Genomic DNA, 20265 nt, shown 5'->3' with positions numbered 1-20265 from the left:
GCAAGAAATTAACATACGATCCGATATGGCTAAAAATGTTACGACATTCACATTAAAGTAATCAATAGTTGCTGACACATTATTGTCTTGCAACTAAGTAAAATCGTTTTCAAATGAAGATACCCGAAATAAAATAATAACAATATACATTTCCATTCGAAAAACCACATTTCCAAATAAAACCATTCTAAATATGCTTCTCACAGTTTAATTGATAGAACATAATGATGAGACAAAACCAATTAAAACATCTCTTGCACAGAGAGATTTGACAATAACTATCGTATTCGTATAATTGCATTACATATAAGAATATGTTTTTATGTATAATTATCGTATATTATTATTTAGCTGCTTGGGAGTTACTTGATCGTTCAGTTTCAGTTGCTCGTTCAGTTACGTATAAATATATATTTATGTATATAAGTAGTTAAATCATAAAACACTTTGATGCGACATTGCAATGGAATTAAACTAATTAGTCGTTAGTTAACTATGTAATCAATCAATCAATCAATCATAAAAATTATGCTTGCTGGCATAAACATAAACGTATCCTAGGAATATATGTAGTATTGTATGCTAGCACAGTGGTTGCACTTTGGATAAATCGTTATATGGGTAGACGACATCTAGCATAGGCAATTGATTAGTTGCTTTCGTTAGTTGGATCGATCTGCAGATCGATTGATGTTTCGGGGTGTGAGTATTTCATTATCTGTCGAGTGGGGAGTAACTTTAACAAACGCTTGTTCTCGTTTTAATTTTCGCTATGGCTTGCTTTGAATTTCCATGTGGATATATCTATATATACAAACTAGATCGCTAGGTTAGGATCTCAATTCTTTGGGATTGGTCAGATCTGGGAGTGAAATAATCCTGTACAGTCCTTGAAAGATTGTTACGATACTACATGTATTTTATGGCGATTGAGTTGACTAGATATATGTGGCGAATTATATATCGTATTAATTTCCTTCTCTTTCTCTTGAAGACTAATCCTCGGACTGCTCCCCATCCTCCCAATCCTCCTGATCCTACCACAGCACATCGTAGTCATACACATGCTCCGAGGAGGCGATGATCAGACACTTGAGAAAGTCATCTAGGGTGCGCTTCAGTTTCCACTTCTTCGGCTTCCTCAGCAGTTGCTGCAATGGCTTGGACTTAGCCTTTGGTTCGTGCCAGGGACTCGTGGATGTAGAGATAGATTTGGTTATCGGCTGTGGATACATTTGCTCCTGGGGCTGCTGGACTGGCAGATTGCTGTACACATGGCTGTTCAAAGTCTGCCGCAAGCTTTGCAATCGCTGCTGTTGATAGTAATGGTTGAGATTGGTCAGGAAGGAGAGGTCCGTGTCGTTAACCACATCGATCTCCGCATAGTTGTGGGCATCGACATCCGGCTCCGGTCGCTGCCCCGATGCCTTGGCAAAGAGTTGGTCAAATCACATGTTTTCATCGAACTTGGCAAAGTTCGCGTCCTCGCTCCACTGAAATTTTCCAGCCTCTGCATCGTCGTTGTGCTGATCGGGTGCCTGCTCCTGATCCGGTGACTTGAAGAACTCGTCGTCCTCAAAGGGATCTTCCTGCTTTTTGGCAAATATGTTTACCGACTCGGATTTTTTAATGAGTTCCTGGCGCTGCTGAAGCTTGCTGGTCCGCATATTCTGCTTTCTACTCATGGCACCCGATCCTCCAGCTACTGCTGCTCCTGCCCCAGCTTGTTCTTTTTCAAAGTCAAACGATGCCTTTGCGAAATCATCTTCAAAGGCAGCATCATCGAACTGGGAGACCTTTACATTATCATCGAATCGCAGTTTCTGGGTAATTGGTGGCGTTGAGGTTGGCGGTGTTTCCGCCTCAAACTGCTCCCGCTTCTCGCGATCCGAAAAATCATTGGAAAAACGGAACAGGCTCTTTGATCCGCCATTGTTGGCACTGGCCGAAACTGGACCTGCCGGCGTAGAATTGCAACTGGAGGCGGTACCTGCTGGTGCTGGAGGCGGTGAACTCTGATTAAAGTCCGACTCGAACCCGTCATCAAAATTGAACTTGGAACTAGTCACCCCGGCAGAAGATTCCCCGCCGCTCATCATTAGGCCACCGGGTCCAGTGCTACTAGCATTCGACCGTGGTGTGGGCGTTGGGGTTTGCTCATAACTGTCCACAAAACCATAGTCACTATTTACGACCACGCCACGGGTGCGATTCTGGCCAGAAAGCTTTGCGAGCGATGGTGGCTGATGACGCTCCATTTGCCGACGCTCGGATTCCAACATACGCTGGTGCATCTCATGCCGCCGGCGGTTCAATCGCTCGAATTTATCCTCATCTGTTGGCGGTTCATCGTCCACATAGTCCTCATCATCATCGTCGTCGTCATCATTGCGCTGGCCGGGACACATATAGTCGTAGTTATCCCGAATGCCACGCCCATAGCCTGATCTGCTGGGGGCGGTGGTGGCGGCACTGGGTGCACCCACTGCAACTAAATCCTTGGAACTGCGGGCACGGGTCTTCTTGCGGAATCTGCGGAAAGAGTTCGGTATTACTAAATATATTTATTGTTTTCTTTAGGGGATATCCCACACTGACCTTCGCTCTTTCTCGCCATCCGATGGAGTTTGCCCCAAAGCTGCTGCTCGACGACTCTCAGCCAAACGTCTTTCGCTTTCAGCGGCGCTGGCTGGACGCTTCCAAGATTTCTGACCTGGCAATGCTGGTTCTACAATAGAGTGTATAAGAAATTGAGGTTTTGGATCCCAAACATTAGGCACATACCCTCGCCATCCCAGGGACTAGAACCGCTGCTCTTGCGCAATCTCTGTGGACCCACGACCGCACTGGAGGGTAGCACCACGTCCCCGCCAAGCTGACTCGGTCGCTGCAGACTCCGAACACCCGATCGCTGCTGGAAATCCTGCTCAGAGTCCTGCTCGTAATCGATGTCTCCACTGATTCTGAGCTTTCCAGACGTGGTTGTGGGTTTTCGCAGGGAGCGGGTCTTTATCTGTTCGCGATCACGTTCCCGGTCCCTCTCCCTTTCTCCACGGTAATCATCACGACTGTCCAGGCTGCCGTAGACATCGTTTCCACTGCCGAAACTTCGTCGTCGCCGAGTGGCACTCTCATAAGATTCGAGGCTCTCCCGATCGAAGGACTTACGTTCGCGATCCCGATCTCTATCCCTTTCTCTATCGTACAGGTAATCACCACCGCCCCTTCCTGGCTTATAGGCCATTGGGGATCGTCCTCCGCGCTCCTCGTAGACATTTTCGTAGTCGAAATCGTAGCTGGGACGTGCGTAATCTCGATACTCCCGATCGCGATCTCGCTCGCGATCCCTATCCCTGTGATCCCCGCGATATTTGCTCCTCAGTTGGCCCCGCTTGTCGTAGATGGGCGGTGGCGGCCCATAGCTGGACCGCTCGTAGGCAGCACGGTCGAAAGATCGGCCTCGAGCTTGTTCAATCTCCTGCGGCGACCAGGTGTGATGTGCCGGGTGATGGTACCAACTGGGGGAATCTGTAAGGGTACGAATAGCGGCAATGATTTCGAAGATATAGGACAAAAGAAGTATATAAGAGCTCACCAAGTTCGAAGTTATCCCTGCTGCGGGAGAGACCATGTTTGAACTTCCGCTGCTGCTGTTGCTGCTGCTGCTGATCCCGACGTGCCATGAATTCAGCATCATAGCTGAAATAATACAATAAATGTAATACAAATATTAGAAAGTTAAACATCCCTTTCCCTTATTTAAACATTTATTTCTTTTAAATGAGTTTGCAGAAAAACTTCAGAACCTGAATTCTCTTTGAGATAACTTTAAGATCTCTATAGAGATCTTATAAATTCCTTTAAAGATTTATTTTTCTTTTAGACATATATTTAACATTTTTTGGAAGAAGATAATCAAACTGAGTTAATAGTTTATATTTATTTTAAACAAATTTAGGAAAACTGTCGTGTACAAAACACATACATATGTAATCATATTGCATGTCTACATAAAATGTTATTAACATGATTTTAAAATATTCCTTTCCAAATGTGCTTAAAACTGTTAGGATAGTTTTTATACCCGTTACTCGTTGAGTAAAAGGGTATATTGTATTCGTGCAAAAGTATGTAACAGCTAGAAGGAAGCGTTTCCGACCCTGTAAAGTATATATATTCTTGATCAGGGTCACTAGCCGAGTCGATATAGCCATGTCCGTCTGTCCGTCTGTCCGTCTGTCTGTCCGTCTGTCTGTCTGTCCGTATGAACGCTGAGATCTCGGAAACTATAAAAGCTAGAAGATTGGCATTTTGCATGCAGATTCTAGGAGTTCCTACGCAGCGCAAGTTTGTTTCAAAAAGGTGCCACGCCCCCTTTAACGCCCACAATCGCTTATATACGATTTTAAAAATTTAAATATTTCAGAAAAGTAAAAATGCAGTTTTATTGTGTTTATCAATACCTATCGAAATGTAAAAGAAATTTTTCAAATCGGACCATTCGTTAAAAAGTTATGCGTGATCAAAGTTTCTATCTCCATCTCCCTCGCACTCCCTTTACCTGAGTAACGGGTATCTGATAAGTCGGAACGGCCGGGATCGGCCGACTATATCCTATAGCTGCCATATAACTGATTGATCGGAAATGCCATAACTTTCGTGTTTGTAAAGTTAGGAAGTTGGGATTTTCTATGGGTTTTATATTTGGCCAATCAATCCGACCTACCAAATTTCATAAGGATCGACCGACTATATCCTATGGCTGCCATATAACTGATTGATCGGAAATGCCATAACTTTGGTGTTTGTAAAGTTAGGAAGCTGGGATTTTCTATGGGTTTTATATTTGGTTAATCAATCCGACCTACCAAATTTCATAAGGATCGGACGACTATATCCTATAGCTGCCATATAACTGAACGATTGGAAATGCCATAACTTTGTTGTTGTTAAAGTTAGGAAGTTCGGATTTTTTATGAGTATTAAGAATGCATCATATGAATAATTTTGGAGAATATAATTTACAGAGTATTCTGCAAGGGTATATCAACTTCGGCTCCGCGCGAAGTTAGCTTTCCTTTCTTGTTTTATTTATGATATATCTCAATATTCAAACATTTTTTCTGATATATACTTTTTATACCCTTGCAGAGGGTATTATAATTTTGGTCAAAAGTGTGCAACGCAGTGAAGGAGACATCTCCGACCCTATAAAGTATATATATTCTTGATCAGGATCACCTCCTGAGTTGATATAGCCATGTCCGTCTGTCCGTCTGTCCGTCTGTCTGTCCGTCTGTCTGTTTCTACGCGAACTAGTCTCTCAGTTTTAAAGATATCGAAATGAAACTTTGCACACACCCTTCTTTCCTTTGCACGCAGTATATAAGTCGGAACGGCCGGGATCGGCCGACTATATCCTATAGCTGCCATATAACTGATTGATCGGAAATGCCATAACTTTCGTGTTTGTAAAGTTAGGAAGTTGGGATTTTCTATGGGTTTTATATTTGGCCAATCAATCCGACCTACCAAATTTCATAAGGATCGGCCGACTATATCATATAGCTGCCATATAACTGATTGATCGGAAATGCCATAACTCTGCTGTTTGTTAAGTTAGGAAGTTGGGATTTTCTATGGGTTTTATATTTGGCCAATCAATCCGACGTACCAAATTTCATAAGGATTGGCCGACTATATCCTATAGCTGCTATATAACTGATTGATCGGAAATGCCATAACTTTGGTGTTTGTTAAGTTAGGAAGTTGGGATTTTCTATGGGTTATATATTTGGCCAATTAATCCGACCTACCAAATTTCATAAGGATCGGACGACTATATCTTATAGCTGCCATATAACTGATTAAGCGGAAATGCCATAACTTTAGTGTTTGTTAAGTTAGGAAGTTGGGATTTTCTATGGGTTTTATTTTTGCCCAATCAATCCGACATATCAAATTTCATAAGGATCGGCCGACTATATTCTATAGCTGCCATATACATAACTGAATGATTGGAAATGCCATAACTTTGGTGTTTTTAAAGTTAGGAAGTTGGGATTTTTTATGAGTATTAAGAATGCATCATATGAATAATTTTGGAGAATATAATTTGCAGAATATTCTGCAAGGGTATTTCAACTTCGGTTCCGCCCGAAGTTAGCTTTCCTTTCTTGTTTTAACCTTAATTTTAAAGTAACTAATTTATTCCTATTACTAATTTACTTACTCGTAGTCTTCGTCACATGAGTTCATACGCCTGGCGTGTCGCATGTAGTAGCCATGCCGATCTGTATGCTGCGGCTGTGGTGGCAATTGTGGCTGGTGAGGATGCCCCATTTGGGCGGCTGCTAGCTGCCGGCGCTTCAGATACTCGGGCGTCTCGTCGTCCCAGGGACTCAGGTCTCGGGAGGATGACGATGTCTGCTGGCGCTCCTTCTTCGCCCAGCGACGTTGTTGCTTGGACCAGCCGTCATCTCGGGGATCCGAGCTGCATGGCGATTCCACCGTATCTGGCTGCGAGGTGTTGGAGGCAGGAGGCGGTGGAGGCGGTAGCGTTAACTTAGCCTTACCCTTTGCCTTTGGCGAATCGAAAGTGGCCCATGATTGCTTCTCCCGCTCTTTGTCACCCATCATTTTCTTAGTGGCGGTATCGATGAGTTGGGACACTGCCGAAAGCTGCGAGGGTACTGGGGATGGGCCCATGACAGGTTTTTGGAGAGGAATTGGTGAGGTGCTGACATCGTTGAACTGAGAGGGCGTGTGCAATCCGGGAGCTCCTCTTGAGGGAGCGGCCGAGGAGTTGGCAGGGGAAATTCGATCCCTTGAGTCCAAGGAGAGATTGGAAATAGCCCGGTGCATAAGCTCATCGATCTCGATATCATCTTTGGTTCCACCACCGGGTGCTGTGAGTACGGAAAGGAATTTCTGATCCTGTTTGGGAGGCAGAGATTGCTGCTGGTGCACATCCTCCAGAACTGGAGCAGTTGCATCCAGTTGTTGCGTGGAGGTGGACAGCTTTTCATACTGATCCTGTCCGCTGACCGGTTCTGCATCCTTTTCATTGCTATCCAGGCTGCTTTCACCACCAGCATCTGCATCCTCATCTTCGTCATCATCACCCACTGTCAAAGCGGAGGACGAAGGCTCTGTTGGGAAACCGCGGCTATCAACCAGACCATGACGATCGCGGGAATGCGTCTGCACATCCTGATGATCCATTATTTGACGGAGATCATGATCCTCGTTAAACTCATCGCTGAACTCGGGAAAGTCCTGCAGCAGATCCTTTTCCTTCTCCGGTTGAGTGGCGGTTGTAATCGCGGACTTATCGAAGAGATTCTCTACTAGGATAATGTCCCGTAGAGCTGCATAACGATCCTTGGCCTGGGCCACCACTTCGGTGATCTTGGTGTCAATCTTGGGAGCTGGTTTTACCTCCAAGGCATCGATTGGTAGATCTGCGCCCACATTGTTGGTTTCCATGCCCTCTTGAATTTCCTTGGCCTGCGTTTCGTCCACCGGCGGAGGTGTCAAATCCCCCATTAGATCGGTTTCCTGCTGTTGCTGCTGCAACTCCTGATCAATGATTTCGCGGAATACGGCGTATCGATCCGCAGATGGCACTGTTGCCACCACTGGTGACACTGCTGACATGGGCATCGGAGTCGGAGCATCATTGAAGTTGGCAAAATTAGCCACAAAGGTGGAATCCAAGGAACTCGAAGGCATCACCAGCTCATCCTCGCCGAACGTGTCATCGAACTTTGCCACAAAGGAGGTTTGCTGATCGAAGTTTACCTTGAACACAGCAGCTGTGGAGGTAGGGACAGGAGCTGGATTGGCTGGCGAGGATCTCCTCTCCTGGCTGTTGTGAACGTGGCTCTTTTCACTGGACAAATACTCGGAGAGATAGGCTGTCAACTGGACCAGAGTCATGGTGCTTAGCTTGCTGGCCGGAACATTCAACTTGATAGCCAGGTCATCCATTCCAAGGGTTAGCAGTTGGGTTAGTGTGATGTCGGGAGCCAGGGTATTGGTAGTGGCAGACACTTCCTGGGCTTGGGCCTGCGCCTGAACCTGGGCTTGGAGGATCTCCGCCTTATTTTCGTAGATATCCTGCGGTCTACCCAACGAAGTTTGCCGTTGAGGCCTCGCCCGAGCCGAAGATCCGTGACTGGGAGGCGGTAGCAGTGGCGGCGGAGCTCCCAATGGCGCCAGATAATCATCCTCGGTGTGTCCCGGTTTTCTTGGCCTCCCCGGACCTGGAAAACAGCCATCGGAACGACCCACACGACGTGATGGCAATGGAATGGGTGGCGCATCAGCGGATGAGAGAGTCCTCCTAGCAGTGACATTACTGTTTAAATACTCATACCGTCCGGCAGTGGGCGGTGGTGTGGGATTTCCTGGCGAGGGTCGGATAACCAGGTCGCTAAACTGCTTCTTGGGCGGCAGGGGCGGCGGTTCCGAGTACGGAGTCGAATCTGGACGTGGTGGTGGCTCCGGAGCGGCCTCTGTTTCACTTAGCGAATCGCTCTCCTGCAAACGCCGCATATTGACACTCGAGCCAATGTCCGATCCGGATTTACCAAATGCCCTGGCCTGGCCAAAAAGGTGCGGCATCTTCTTATTGCTTATACTGGAGATCACATCCAGGGCTACGCCACTTGGCAGGGCGGAAACCGAAGCCGTGGGACGATTCCTTACCGTACTTGGCGGTTGTTGTAGCTGCATTTCCTTTTCTGGTGGCAATTGCACCTGAAGTGGTCCATTGAATACATTGGCTTTCGATTCGGCCGCCAAGTTTGGGATCGAAGGAGCTGGAACCGCCGGCGGAGCCTCAAACTCAAAGGCATCCAGCTTGGCAAAGAGATCGCCCTCTTGAAAAGGATCTGGATCACTCTTTTTGCGCGTCGGAGAGAACGGATCCGTATCCCTGGGCAGCAGCACAGGATCCGCCGGCGGATGGGAATCCTCCAGCGAGGTCAGCGTGGGTGGTTCTGTAGTATAATAGTGGCCGGTGGGATTAGGCGGATTAGTGACATGGCCAAGCAACAGTTTTAGCTCAGCGCTCGGGGTGATCGAGTGGGAAATGGATGTGGGTATGGAAATGGGAGCGGGCAGGGTATCGGAATTGGGATTGGAGACAATCGTGGACAGGAGCTGGCCCAGACTGGCGGCGGTGCTAGCAGTGGTGGTTAGTGTGTTAGCCGAGTTCTGGAGCGGATTTCCTGCGGTGCAAGAGCAAACTTTAGAGAGCTGCTTACTCAATGCGATTTCTGGGTGCACAGAGAAGAAATATCACCAAAACATTATCCATCGATTTGCAATTTTTTGGTATACAATATTATTTAAGCATCTTCTGGTTTGTTTTAAAAATTTGCCAAAAGGAAAGGAATGAAATGTCATGAAAATGCCATGAAAGCTAGGGTAAATCTAGTGAGAATTTTTTTTAACTCGAACTTTATACATTTGTATTATTATTTTACTTTCTGAATTTTCTATCACAAATAACTATTAAATTAAAAAAAAACAATCGAAAAATATATTTAATGTATTTTAGTAAAAGGATTCTACAAAAATTTCAAAATTTAGAATGCGGTTTCCCTTCCAAAAATGGTTTTAAAAATCCTATTTAATGGTTACATTTACTATCATTTTCTAGAAAAACAATTGAAATTAAAATTTTATGATTTTTTCGTGCTCAATCTAACGACTACATATATTGGGTGATGGAACCGACATTTTTTCTCTGTGCGGAAATGGTGTTCGAGTTGTGGTTGGTTAGTACCTGCGGTGATATTAGTAGCTGTGGAAGTGGTGGTGGAGATGGTGGTGCTATCCTCCGGAAAGAGGCCATCCGACTGACCCAGCGAGAGACCCAAACCGAGACCCGCCTGGCTGCCGGAGCTGAGCTCCTTGAGCAGCTTCTTCGGCGGATTCTTGAGCTCTTGGAAGAAGTATTTCTTATCAACATACGGCCTGGTGCGTCCCGTGCCCAGCGGATCCAGATCCGTGAACGCATCTGCACAATGGAACAGAAGGAATAAGGAAAAACGACAGAAATCTCGGGGCAACAGTGCTGCTCCAATAGGAGGCTCCGAATTCGGAGGTGGCACAAAATCAAAAACCAAGAGAACAACTCATTGAGCTCAGAAGTGATGAAAGAATGTTTAATTCTTCGATAAGTTCCGAAGACATGGAAATCACAAAGGAAAATCCCTATTCAGATGTTAATAAAGTTAATTTTATGTGAGTGGGGTTAGCGTTGGGAAAAGGATGAGTAATTAATTAACAAAAATCATAAGAACTATACAAACATTTAAATTAAACCAAAGAAAGAGCTGTCTGATTAATGAGACTGAAAATTACCTAATAGGGTTATTAAAAAATGTTTTCCAAGTGACATGAATAAATGAAATTATTAAAATTAATTTACAACTCATGCGTATAGTAGAAAAGTTTATGAAAATACTATTAGACTTTAATGATAACCCAATTTGAATAGTTTTTACATATTTAAACATTGTACTTTGGGTAAATAATAGGTACAAGAATCTGCAAAGAGTTATAAGGCCAACATTCCATTCAGTTCAATTAATTTGACCCAAGTCTACTCCCAATTGTTCCCATAGCGGGCGGACACATCTCGTTACCCTGACCACTCCCCAACGATCACAGACAGCTCTTTCATCGCTTTAATGGAGATGACAAAGCGACAGAATTCCACACAAGTGTGACAACTTCAATAATCAGAAGAAGATGTAGGGCGATGCTCTTTTAAAACTCACCTAAAGACAAAATGGCCGAGGCCAGATCCTCATTTCCCGAAACCGAACCCAAACCAATATCAAGATCAGCTAAAGTTCCAGATCCTGCAGCGACCTCCGTCAGTTGTTGTGTGGGCGTGGCTGTGGATTCACTGGAAGCTAAAGGTGCAATGGCCAAAACCGATCCCAATCCACTGCTCCCCACCACTTTGGTAGTATCAAAGACATCATTCTGTTGGTCCAGTTCCTGCAGCCAGTTGTCATCGTCGTTATCCGCCATCTGGAGTCCTGTGGTGGCCGGAGATTGAGTGCTACTAGCGCCTGGAGGCGGCGAGAGCATAGCATCCAAACTGGCAATGGCCTCTGGTGTTTTGTTAGGCGGCTTATGCCTGTTGCGACCGGAATCTGGAGGCGGTGGCAGGATGCTGTAGGAGGGCACATAGATGAAAGAGTCTCCGAAGGGATCATCCTCGCTGGCGGATTTGGCCAAACAGGGCTGGCCAGCCCCACCACCGCTGGAGACCAAAGTGGAGGGTTCATTTGGCGTGATCCGTTCCATCTGACTTATTCCTCGCTGCAACGAGGTAAGCTCCTGCTCTAGGTCCACAAGATCGGCCACGGATTCGGGAGAGATCTGTAAAAGAGTGTTATTAATAAGGTGCTTGAAGAGAATATATTACAATTGTATTTACCTCTTTGGCCGCCGATCCTGAAGCCTTTGCAACGTCCAGATTCACACCCAGTCTGCTTGTTCCATTAGAGGCGCCAAGACTACTGCCCAGCAGGGTAAGGGCATGGCCGGAGGAAAGTCCTCCACTGGCTAAATCCGAATGCCCCAAAGTTATGCCACCAAGGCCGGCGGACTTCAGCGAGGACAGGGAGGCCAGCTGGCTGGCGTGGTCGTGCAGGGATTTTCCCTGAATCTGCTGGCGCGCCATCTCGATCTCCTTCTTCTTCAGCTCGAAGACCACTTGGAAGAGATCGCGCATGGCCAGCACCACCTGGCTGGCCGCCTTGTCCGTCTTGATGCCGAAGAACCGGTGGCCACTGTCCGGCGATCCAAAGATATAGCCAAAGGCCCTCGAATCCGTCATATCCTGGGCGATGAAGGAGATCTTGTGCACCGGATGATGGTACAGGGAGTCACCCGTTTTCTCATCTCTCAACCGCAGCCCGTCGATAGTCACATGGATCGTTATTCGCTGCTTATGCTCTCCAGCCGCCCGGATGGCCATCTTGAGGTCCTGCAGTGCCTCCTGGCACATCCGATCTCCTCGGGCCTCGCCCACCTCCAGAATGCCGATGAGCTTTGCCTTGAACTGGACGCCATCGCCGAAAAAGCGTCCCGGATCATTGCGATCTGGAAAAATGCGGTGGAAAATTGAAAGCCAGAATGAGTTTTTGTAATTGTTAGGGTGTGTGTTCAATTCATTTTTGTTTGTCGAAAATGCTTTATAAGGTGCAGTGGTCACTAGCTAAATATAAGCTTTAGAATATGGGGAGTGGTTAAATAAATTTGAGAGAACTAACTTTTAACAAGCCTGTAGTCAATGTATATCTAATTATATAAGTCAGTATCTAATTGTATTATTTAAAAACGAAAATACAAATAATTTTTAGTTTAGCTCTCTAAACCTAAAAAGATTCTACTAATATACCTAACAATTGTAAGCACTTGAAATTTTGTAATGTTGTTATTACAAATCATTTTTTTTTTGTATTTTATCGCGTAATTGTTTTAAATGCCATTTCCTAATTAATCATTAATGAACGCGTGTATAAATATGTTTTTAATGGAGCGAAACCAAATGCAAATATTTTCAGTGAATCATTTTCCAGACTCTTTGATAATCTTGTGCTTGGCTGAGCAATCTTTATTGCATTGGATCATCCAAAATTTAATAGTGTTTAATGTTTAACGGTTTACTCGTTATTAAATACAATTTAAAACGTCTTTAAAAAAATGTTTTTCTTTTCAAAAAATTTGGTTTGTATTTTTTCACTGGGTACAATCTAAGTTTATATTTTGGGATGGATTTTAAATTAAAAGTGATATTCTTTAAATATTTTTACTATATAATAATCTTGAATTTAATTACAATTTTTTTTATATACCTCGGTCTCAATTTTGTATTATTCACTTTTCATTTTTATTTTATACATATATTAAAAGGGAATTTAAATTTAAAAAGTTGTATTCTTAAATAAGCGTGGAACCTCGAGTTTAATCAATAACTTCAATTAAATAAATAAATTTAAAATGTGTTTTTTTTATTGCTCCACAAGCACTATAGTTATATTTATAGATTGGTCTTATCAATTGATTTTTTTTCAGAAAATATGTTGCAAATTTCTAATGTATTAGCTTTATACTTGGCTCGTTAACTCTTTTAAAATCATTGTTTGCGTTTTTCTTTGTGGAGAGATCACTGTGTTTGTTTGTGATTTGTGTATTTGCTTAGTTTGTTTTTGCTAACGTTTTGCGTAATTCGTTTCCTCTGCCGCGCCGCTGCCGCCGCCAAAGGTACTGGCCAAAGAGAGATTGGATGAGGCTGTGGACAACTTGGCCACCAGGGATTTAACCATTTTTCAGCTCAATGGCTCAGAGGGCTCTGCTCATTGGAAAAGCGCTGCCTGGGAAATTCTGGAAGTGAGGAATTCACTGGAGTGTCAACAAAATCATTGTCGCATTCCTGGCCTCTTGTTTCTGTGTATTTGTGTTGACATTTTCATCGAGGGTGGAGGAGGTGGAAGACGGGCAGAACACAATGGAGAACAAACAATATATTCCACAACAATTTTTCGCGACAGTATAGATTTAATTAAATTCAAGCAGAGAACGATTTGAGATCCGCGACCGCGATCATGGAATGAATAAAAGCGAATGAGAACGTATAAACGATGCTGCTCGCTCTCTTCTCTTTTGACTGGACTGTCGCAGTTTGTTCAATTCAAATAACAAACAAAAAAAGCACACACACATGGAGACACTCGCGGGTGTACACAGATTTCACTCTATTATTTAGTGATTTTCACGGCGAAAAATAAAGTACAGAATGCGGGGATCTATCTCGCACATTGTTGTTCTTTTTTTGGAAACTGCACCACCTGCCGACAAACTGCGACGCCGGCGCAGCAGCTGCTATTCGATTGGCAGATGCTGCTGAGTCTCCCATCGATAATACGGCTTAGAGGTGAAATTAACGATCGAGGGGATTTTGCTTTGATTTATCGAAATTTGAAAGAAATGACTCGCAATATTAATACCTAATCCTAGATAATATTACTTCGCAGATTTTAACGATAATCTTGCTTAATTAATAACAAATGGTCAATTCGACAAGTACTGAATAAACTTAACATTAAAACAAAAATACACTTACTGAAAATATACAAATAAATTTCAGTACAAGGAATATATATTCAATTTTTCAGTTTATGGTTCATAGTCTTTGGTAAAAATTTTTAAATATGTATATAAATCTCATGTAATACTGTTTCTATAAATAATTATCAATTCCTCATATCGACTCCATGAGAATTGATTAAACGGTAAGCTTAGAATTTATAACTTAAAGTTTTGAACAGTCCATTATTTCGAGTAAATAATCAATTAACCAAAATAAAAGCTTCAAATTAATTGTAATAAATTATAATAATCAGAATAATACAAAGTATTTCACTTACATTTACAAGGACTCGTTTTCTTGCGCAGCGTCTGCATTTTGCTCAGAAAAAGCTGATTGGCATTCGTGTAGTAATTCCTTTGGCCGCGTATTATGTTGCGAATAATGATTGTGCTTTATTTGAGGTATTTTATTTATGATTTATAATTTAGCTTTGCTTCGTTGTTTTTTTATTATAGTGCTTTTTGTGCTTTGTTTACACTGGTCCTGTTGTTCTCCTCTGCTGTCCTTCTAGCACACACACACGACTTTCAGCCAGATTGTTGTTGTTATCGTGTCAGTCGGCCGATAGAACACACCGGCTTTTGTCTCACTCACACTTTCACGCGCATACACACGCACGGATTATCGATTTTCCAACAGTGGCATCTGTGTGAGTGTTTACTTCCACTTTGCCTACTTTAGGGCGTTGTGGGGGGTGGGAAAGGGATGCAGCTAATACTACGCCTTTCATTATGCAGCGGTAAGTTATATATATTTCATTGCCCGTTAATCGTTATTCGTTGTTTAATTTTTCCCTTTTAATGGCACAACTTTCATAACTTTCTGTGTCTGGCCCCCGGAAAAAAATGAAGCACAAAGAAATGGGTGACACACTCACGTTTTTTGCAGCTCGAAAAAATCCAATTCGACTCGTCTGGCTTCCATTTACACACTGATTTTGTCGTTTACCGTGCTCTGAATCTATTTGGCCATTGGTTTACACAAATTTTTGTTGGTTTTGCCTTTAATTTTAGTCCTACGCCCTGGGAACTGCAGGAAATTAACACACACACCAAAAATTCGATAGTAAAAACTCCAAGGATTTGAGGGTGGTGGGTAAAGTGCCGCGGGCACCTTGTACGGCAGCCGGTACGAGGTATATCGGTCTATCGATCCCAGGCGATAGGTTTTGGCTCGTATTTTCGTTCCTGAAGTTAAATCCGTTGTGCTTTTCAAATTGTTTGTATACCTACACTTAAATGTGATTTTATATTTTATAAAAAAAATAAATTTAATTGTCGTTAATGACTTACAATCGAATAATACAACATTAATTTTTCAAGAGAATATACAATGCTTGTATAGTTAAGTAAAAAATAAATAAACATCTGAAATTTTTTTAATTAATGAAAGCCTTAATTTGTACTTTATATATTTCGGCAGATAAGCAAACATTTTTTACAGTGCTATGATCCAATTTGTTTGTATGGGGTAATAAGTTCGTTATATCTGGAAAAAATGGAGTGGAAAATAACAGAGTCCGTTAGAACAGGAGTGAAATCGTTAACAGTGCGCAAAAATTGGAGTGAGATTTTTGATACTCGTCAGAGATGGAAGAAATCCGATGGTGCCGGAAAAACATCGTTAATATCGATATTTAAAAACATCGATGACATCGACGTGGTCATCAGCGTTTCTTTACGCTTACATGAAACGGTCACTCTACTGCGGTCACTCTAAACCTCCAAACGAACGGAATTATTTTTATCGCGGACTGTCGCGTTTTTTCGTTTGTGTCGCGCCTCAATCAAACTCACCTTAAAAATAATACACAAATAGTAGATTACGATTTCTGGGTGTTGTTATCAAAAATAACGGCATTTAAACGACAACTTCGCCTCGACACTCGTTTTCCGATTTTCTCCTCTTCGCGCGTCGCTTTTACCTGCAGCGCAGTCGCGACAGCTGAAAATTAATAAAACTAAAAGAAAAAGTGTAAATTGGATAAAAAGTCGCTGGTTGATCGCCAGTTTTTTATATAACAACCAAGCAAACCAGTTATTAGATGTTTTTGTGAATAGTGTGAAACAAATTCTCGGCCCGTACCTGCGCACACAACAAATACATTCCCATAGTTCCTATTTCGATCCGATCAGCTTCTCAAATCGCAGATCACCAGAAAATCCCAGCATTCGCAATATGCAAAATTAGGCCGATTTGATTTCGTGTGGATATCGTGAAGTGGAATAGTGTCGCTAAAAGAGAAAATTTAAGAGTTAACAGTAAAGTCCTGGAGTGTAAATAAAAGTGCTTATACATACACACATTTGAAGAAATAATAAAAAACAAAGGAGGAAAAAGCGGCAAGATGAACAAAACCTGTGCGCGTTGTCAGAAGGTTGTCTATCCCATCGAGGAGCTCAAGTGTCTGGATAAAGTGAGTTATATTTTCAAAGTTATCCTATTCAAATTCTTAAAGGTTTTTAGTAGCTCCTTTTTGTTTAAGCCGCTGCTTTGTGCACTTGTTGCGGGCGCCAGAGCGAGACGGCTAGCTGGCACATGCCGTGGGTTCTGCTCTCCCGCTCCCTCTCCTTGTTTTATCCCCAATGCCCCATTGATCATGCGTGCCTTTTTTGTTGCTCTGCTTCTCTGTTTATTATCCTATGCTTAATAAGCGCAAAAGTTGTTTGGCTGCCTTTCCATTTGCTTCGCGGAATTCAAATATTTACTGAAAAATAACGGCGCAGCTTCGCGAGAGTCTGTGTGTGGGTGTAATAGCACTACTCCACCGAGAAAAACAAACAGATCTATTTCAACTATCATGTATTATATATGATTATTCTTTATTCTTGTTTATTTCAGAAATCTCTTCCAATCAAATCCAAACCGAAGAAGAGATTTCTGAAGATTAGGATAAGATAAATTATTTCGGTAGTTGAAAATCCTCCTAATATCCCATCAATCAATGATCAGTTTCCCTGGGAATTTCTTTCAGTGCAAATGTGCGCGGGTGGCGGCAACAACAACAATTGCTGTTTTCATATTTTTCGCCAACTCAGGAAATTTCTACAATTGCTTTTAATTTACGTTTGCCGCCGCTGTTTCCGCTAGCAGAATTTCGGGGTTCCCTCTCTAATTATGTCTCGCCCTCTCTTTCTCACAGCGGCGCTTGTTGCAGCTCAGTTTCTGCGATCTTGCGTCTTTTTTGGACTGCTTTTTTTAGTTGCAGCTGGTTTTGTTGTTGTCTTTCGAAAAAGCAACAAAAGCAAATCCGTTGACCGACCTTGAGCGCATATTTTCGAGACTTGAGACCAGTTTGTTTTACTGCGTTCTCACACATACTCAAGCTATAAATCTGATACAGTGGTATTTGCGAAATTAGCGCCCAAAAAAATAAAAATTTCACAATTTTAGGAAATTTGTCAATTAAATGTTTAATTTAATCGTTATTTATCTTTCCTCTTGAGATGTGTCAAATTGTTTTAATTCTCTATTTCATCTTTCGAAAAAAAAAGGAAAACAATATGTGTATTTCTGTTAAGATACTATTTTTACTCTTTTTGATTATTTTTCGATCAAGCTAATATCCCTTTATAAAATTTAAAGTGGGCTTCATCACTGATTTATGTTTAAAATTATTTTTTTTTATTTATTTATTTGTTTTTAAATTGTGCAAAAGCTATGTAACCTATCAAGTTCAAGTGGTTTACTTTTCACATAATTTGTTTTCCAACTAATTCGTTAAGTACAGCTGTAAGTACACGCAAAGTGGGGCTTTCGTTTCTTTTTAGTTTTTCGTGGCCGTCCGCTTATTGGTTTATGCTTAATTCCAGTTTATTTTTATTGAACTTTTGTTTGCCTCTAGTCTGGGACTTGAGACTGAGGCCCTTCTTTATTTTAGTTCCATTTTGTTGCCCTTGGCTTGGCTGTCAATCTGTGTTTATGTTCTGAGTTTCTGTTGCTGTTCCGTTGAAATTCGGAAGCTGATAACGCACCATTCGAGACAAACATTTACATTACGAATCGGTTAGGTTTCCCCCTTTTGAATCGAATCGAATTGAATCCATCAACAAATTCCGATTGGCAATCAGCTTCAAGCATCAGCGTTGAAACGTGTCAATCTTAAGACCCCTTTTCCCCTTTATAATACCCCCCTCCGCCAACTACATCCTAATTATAGTCTCGTCTTTCTAGAGTTGCTTCTCCTCTTCCTCGAGTCAGCAGCTTCTAATTATAGACAATGGAGTAATGAAGACTATTTTAAAGTCACCAGACGCATCGAAGTCGGTTATAAAACATTTATATGCGTCTGCGTGTGCTTTTCGCCTAATGGAAATGCTGAAACTTGTAAACATGGCATTTGATGAAACTGAAATGAGGGGGAAGTGTAAACCTACCTTCACATAAAATTGCATTAGTTTTCTTGTGTTGATTTGTGTTTAACTTGCGGCTGCCTTCTGTTGCTGGGTGTGTCAGTGATTGCGAAATAATTTAAATGCATGCATTTCACAACAGTCTATAAAGTTGAGCAATAGAATGCCATGAGGTCAGAAGCTTGACAAAACAAATGATTGCTATGTAGCGGAGATGATTGATCCCCATTGCATAGCAATTAATTTTTACTGACTAATTATTGATTTTTTATGTTATTTTAATATTCCAAATGTCTTTTTTGTTGATATATATATTTTTTAACTTTATTACATTATTACTTAGAGAATCACTTTTTTAAAATAAATAACTAATAAGCTAAAACTTATTTTCTAGTATATTTAAACAATTTTTTTATACCTAAATACACATATATACCTATATACCTAAATATTCGCTGTACCTGCATTTTATAGTAAAACAAAGCCCTGCCTATGAGATCAGAAGCTGAGTTTAAACTATTGTTTTTTGACGTTCAAGTCCAATTTGCTTACGCAATAATTGTGTTGATTTTAAACCATGAAAATCAAACAATAGTATATTACATCACTCGAGGGAAATAATAAACATTTACCCATTTTCTTTAGTCACCACAATGTAAACGAAGATAGAATTATAGAGGCTTTTCAGTAGGATTTGCTTTGCCTGCTATCTGCACGTGACACATCCTGATATAGAAATCGATACTCGTGACAGCAATAAACGGGTATTTTATACCAATTATCTCTTATTTCTTGCTTCCTCACATAGATACAAACACACACATAGATTGGCACGCGAATTCGTTTGAAAGAAATGCCTTTTTAAATTGCCGTTAACGTTTTGCAGCTTTATGCGGCGCATTGCTGCCGACGCTTTGTTAATCGATTTTTGATACCACCAAAAAAATTAAAAAACAAACGTTTCCGAATGGAGAAGTCAACTTGACTGGTAGTAGCCCATAAAGTAAGCTTGTTCCCGTGCCTATATCCTCTGTGGATGGCATTTCTGTTGCCAATTTCATTTATCTCTCAGCTTTATATTTTCCTTCCTGTCTTATTCCATTTATGGAAAAGGGTATATATGATTTTTCCTTAAACTTGGAAAGTTTTTGATCTTATAACTATAAAATAAAAGGTTTGACTACTGTGGTTGTCGGTATTCTCACCTAAATCAGGTATTTCATTTGGCACAGTATAGTTCTAAATTTAAACTTTGGGCTTAACATTTTAAAAATAATATAAAGATAAAAGATATTTTAAAATACAAAAATCGTACCTTTGGGTAGAAACTTTTGTATCTTAAATTTAAAGAAATCTGAAATACAGAGTATCTTAAAGTTTCAATTTAAACTTGCACCATTCCAATAGTAGTCATTGTTGCATTTGCGCTTTATTTTGCACGAAATATGTGAGTTTGACTTTTTGCTTTGCTCTTTGTTTGGCTTTGGCCTGACTTTTCGAGCTGTTTTCGATGTTTTTACATCTTTTTTTCAGAGTCACAGCCACGAGGAACGATTATTTCATGCTCGCAAGGAAAGTAAATGACCTCTTTGTTGTCATGTTGTCATGGGAAGTCGGGGGGATCGAGAAAGAGAGCTCTGTAGCTCTATAGCTTTAGCTATAGGAACGTGCCAGTTTTTGGCCAGCCTTTTCTGGCCAATTTCGCAGAGCACGAATCGAGCACCGAAA

The 20265-nt window shown here is 41.8% G+C and overlaps 2 protein-coding genes across 8 annotated transcripts in view; one reads left to right on the top strand and one right to left on the bottom strand.

Annotated features, from left to right (window-relative positions):
- Window positions 1-192: 192 nt before the first annotated feature.
- Window positions 193-14539, bottom strand: LOC108043431 (protein disabled). Of its 5 annotated transcripts, none has more exons than XM_044460521.1 (9): window positions 14463-14539; window positions 11468-12135; window positions 10797-11409; window positions 9797-10030; window positions 6233-9236; window positions 3596-3699; window positions 2785-3528; window positions 2599-2728; window positions 193-2532 (listed from the first exon to the last, which is right to left on the bottom strand). In XM_044460521.1, exons 1-9 carry the CDS (start codon window positions 14497-14499, stop codon window positions 1449-1451), a joined length of 6618 nt encoding a protein of 2205 aa, XP_044316456.1. In that variant the 5' UTR covers window positions 14500-14539; the 3' UTR covers window positions 193-1448. The 5 variants fall into 5 exon arrangements, with proteins under 5 accessions (XP_044316456.1, XP_044316457.1, XP_044316458.1 ...); XM_044460522.1 differs by lacking the exon at window positions 14463-14539 and adding an exon at window positions 13253-13910; XM_044460523.1 differs by lacking the exon at window positions 9797-10030 and having other exon boundaries at window positions 6233-9284.
- A 1346-nt stretch (window positions 14540-15885) lies between these two features.
- LOC108042188 (LIM and SH3 domain protein Lasp) overlaps window positions 15886-20265 on the top strand; it is a 29890-nt gene continuing 25510 nt past the window's right edge. For all 3 annotated transcript variants that reach the window (XM_017120351.1, XM_044460527.1, XM_017120350.2), the window contains exon 1: window positions 15886-16601. In XM_017120351.1, coding sequence (XP_016975840.1) covers window positions 16533-16601 — 69 coding nt within the window. In that variant the 5' untranslated portion in view covers window positions 15886-16532. The remainder of the gene's footprint in view (window positions 16602-20265) is intronic.

This window comes from Drosophila rhopaloa, unplaced genomic scaffold (assembly GCF_018152115.1).
Source record: "Drosophila rhopaloa isolate 14029-0021.01 unplaced genomic scaffold, ASM1815211v1 contig_201, whole genome shotgun sequence".
Classification (NCBI taxonomy): Eukaryota; Metazoa; Arthropoda; class Insecta; order Diptera; family Drosophilidae; genus Drosophila; species Drosophila rhopaloa.
The sequence above is the reverse complement of the archived record's forward strand: the minus strand, read 5'-3'. Positions and strand labels throughout refer to the sequence as shown.

Bases quoted from the DNA above. Each gene is read 5' to 3' on its own strand.
- LOC108043431 (XM_044460522.1), bottom strand. From the start codon at position 13,361: ATGGTTAAATCCCTGGTGGCCAAGTTGTCCACAGCCTCATCCAATCTC. The intron at 11,410-11,467 runs GTAAATACAATT...ACTCTTTTACAG, and splicing joins CAGGATCGGCGGCCAAAGAG to ATCTCTCCCGAATCCGTGGC. The intron at 3,529-3,595 runs GTGAGCTCTTAT...GTACCCTTACAG, and splicing joins CAGGGATAACTTCGAACTTG to ATTCCCCCAGTTGGTACCAT.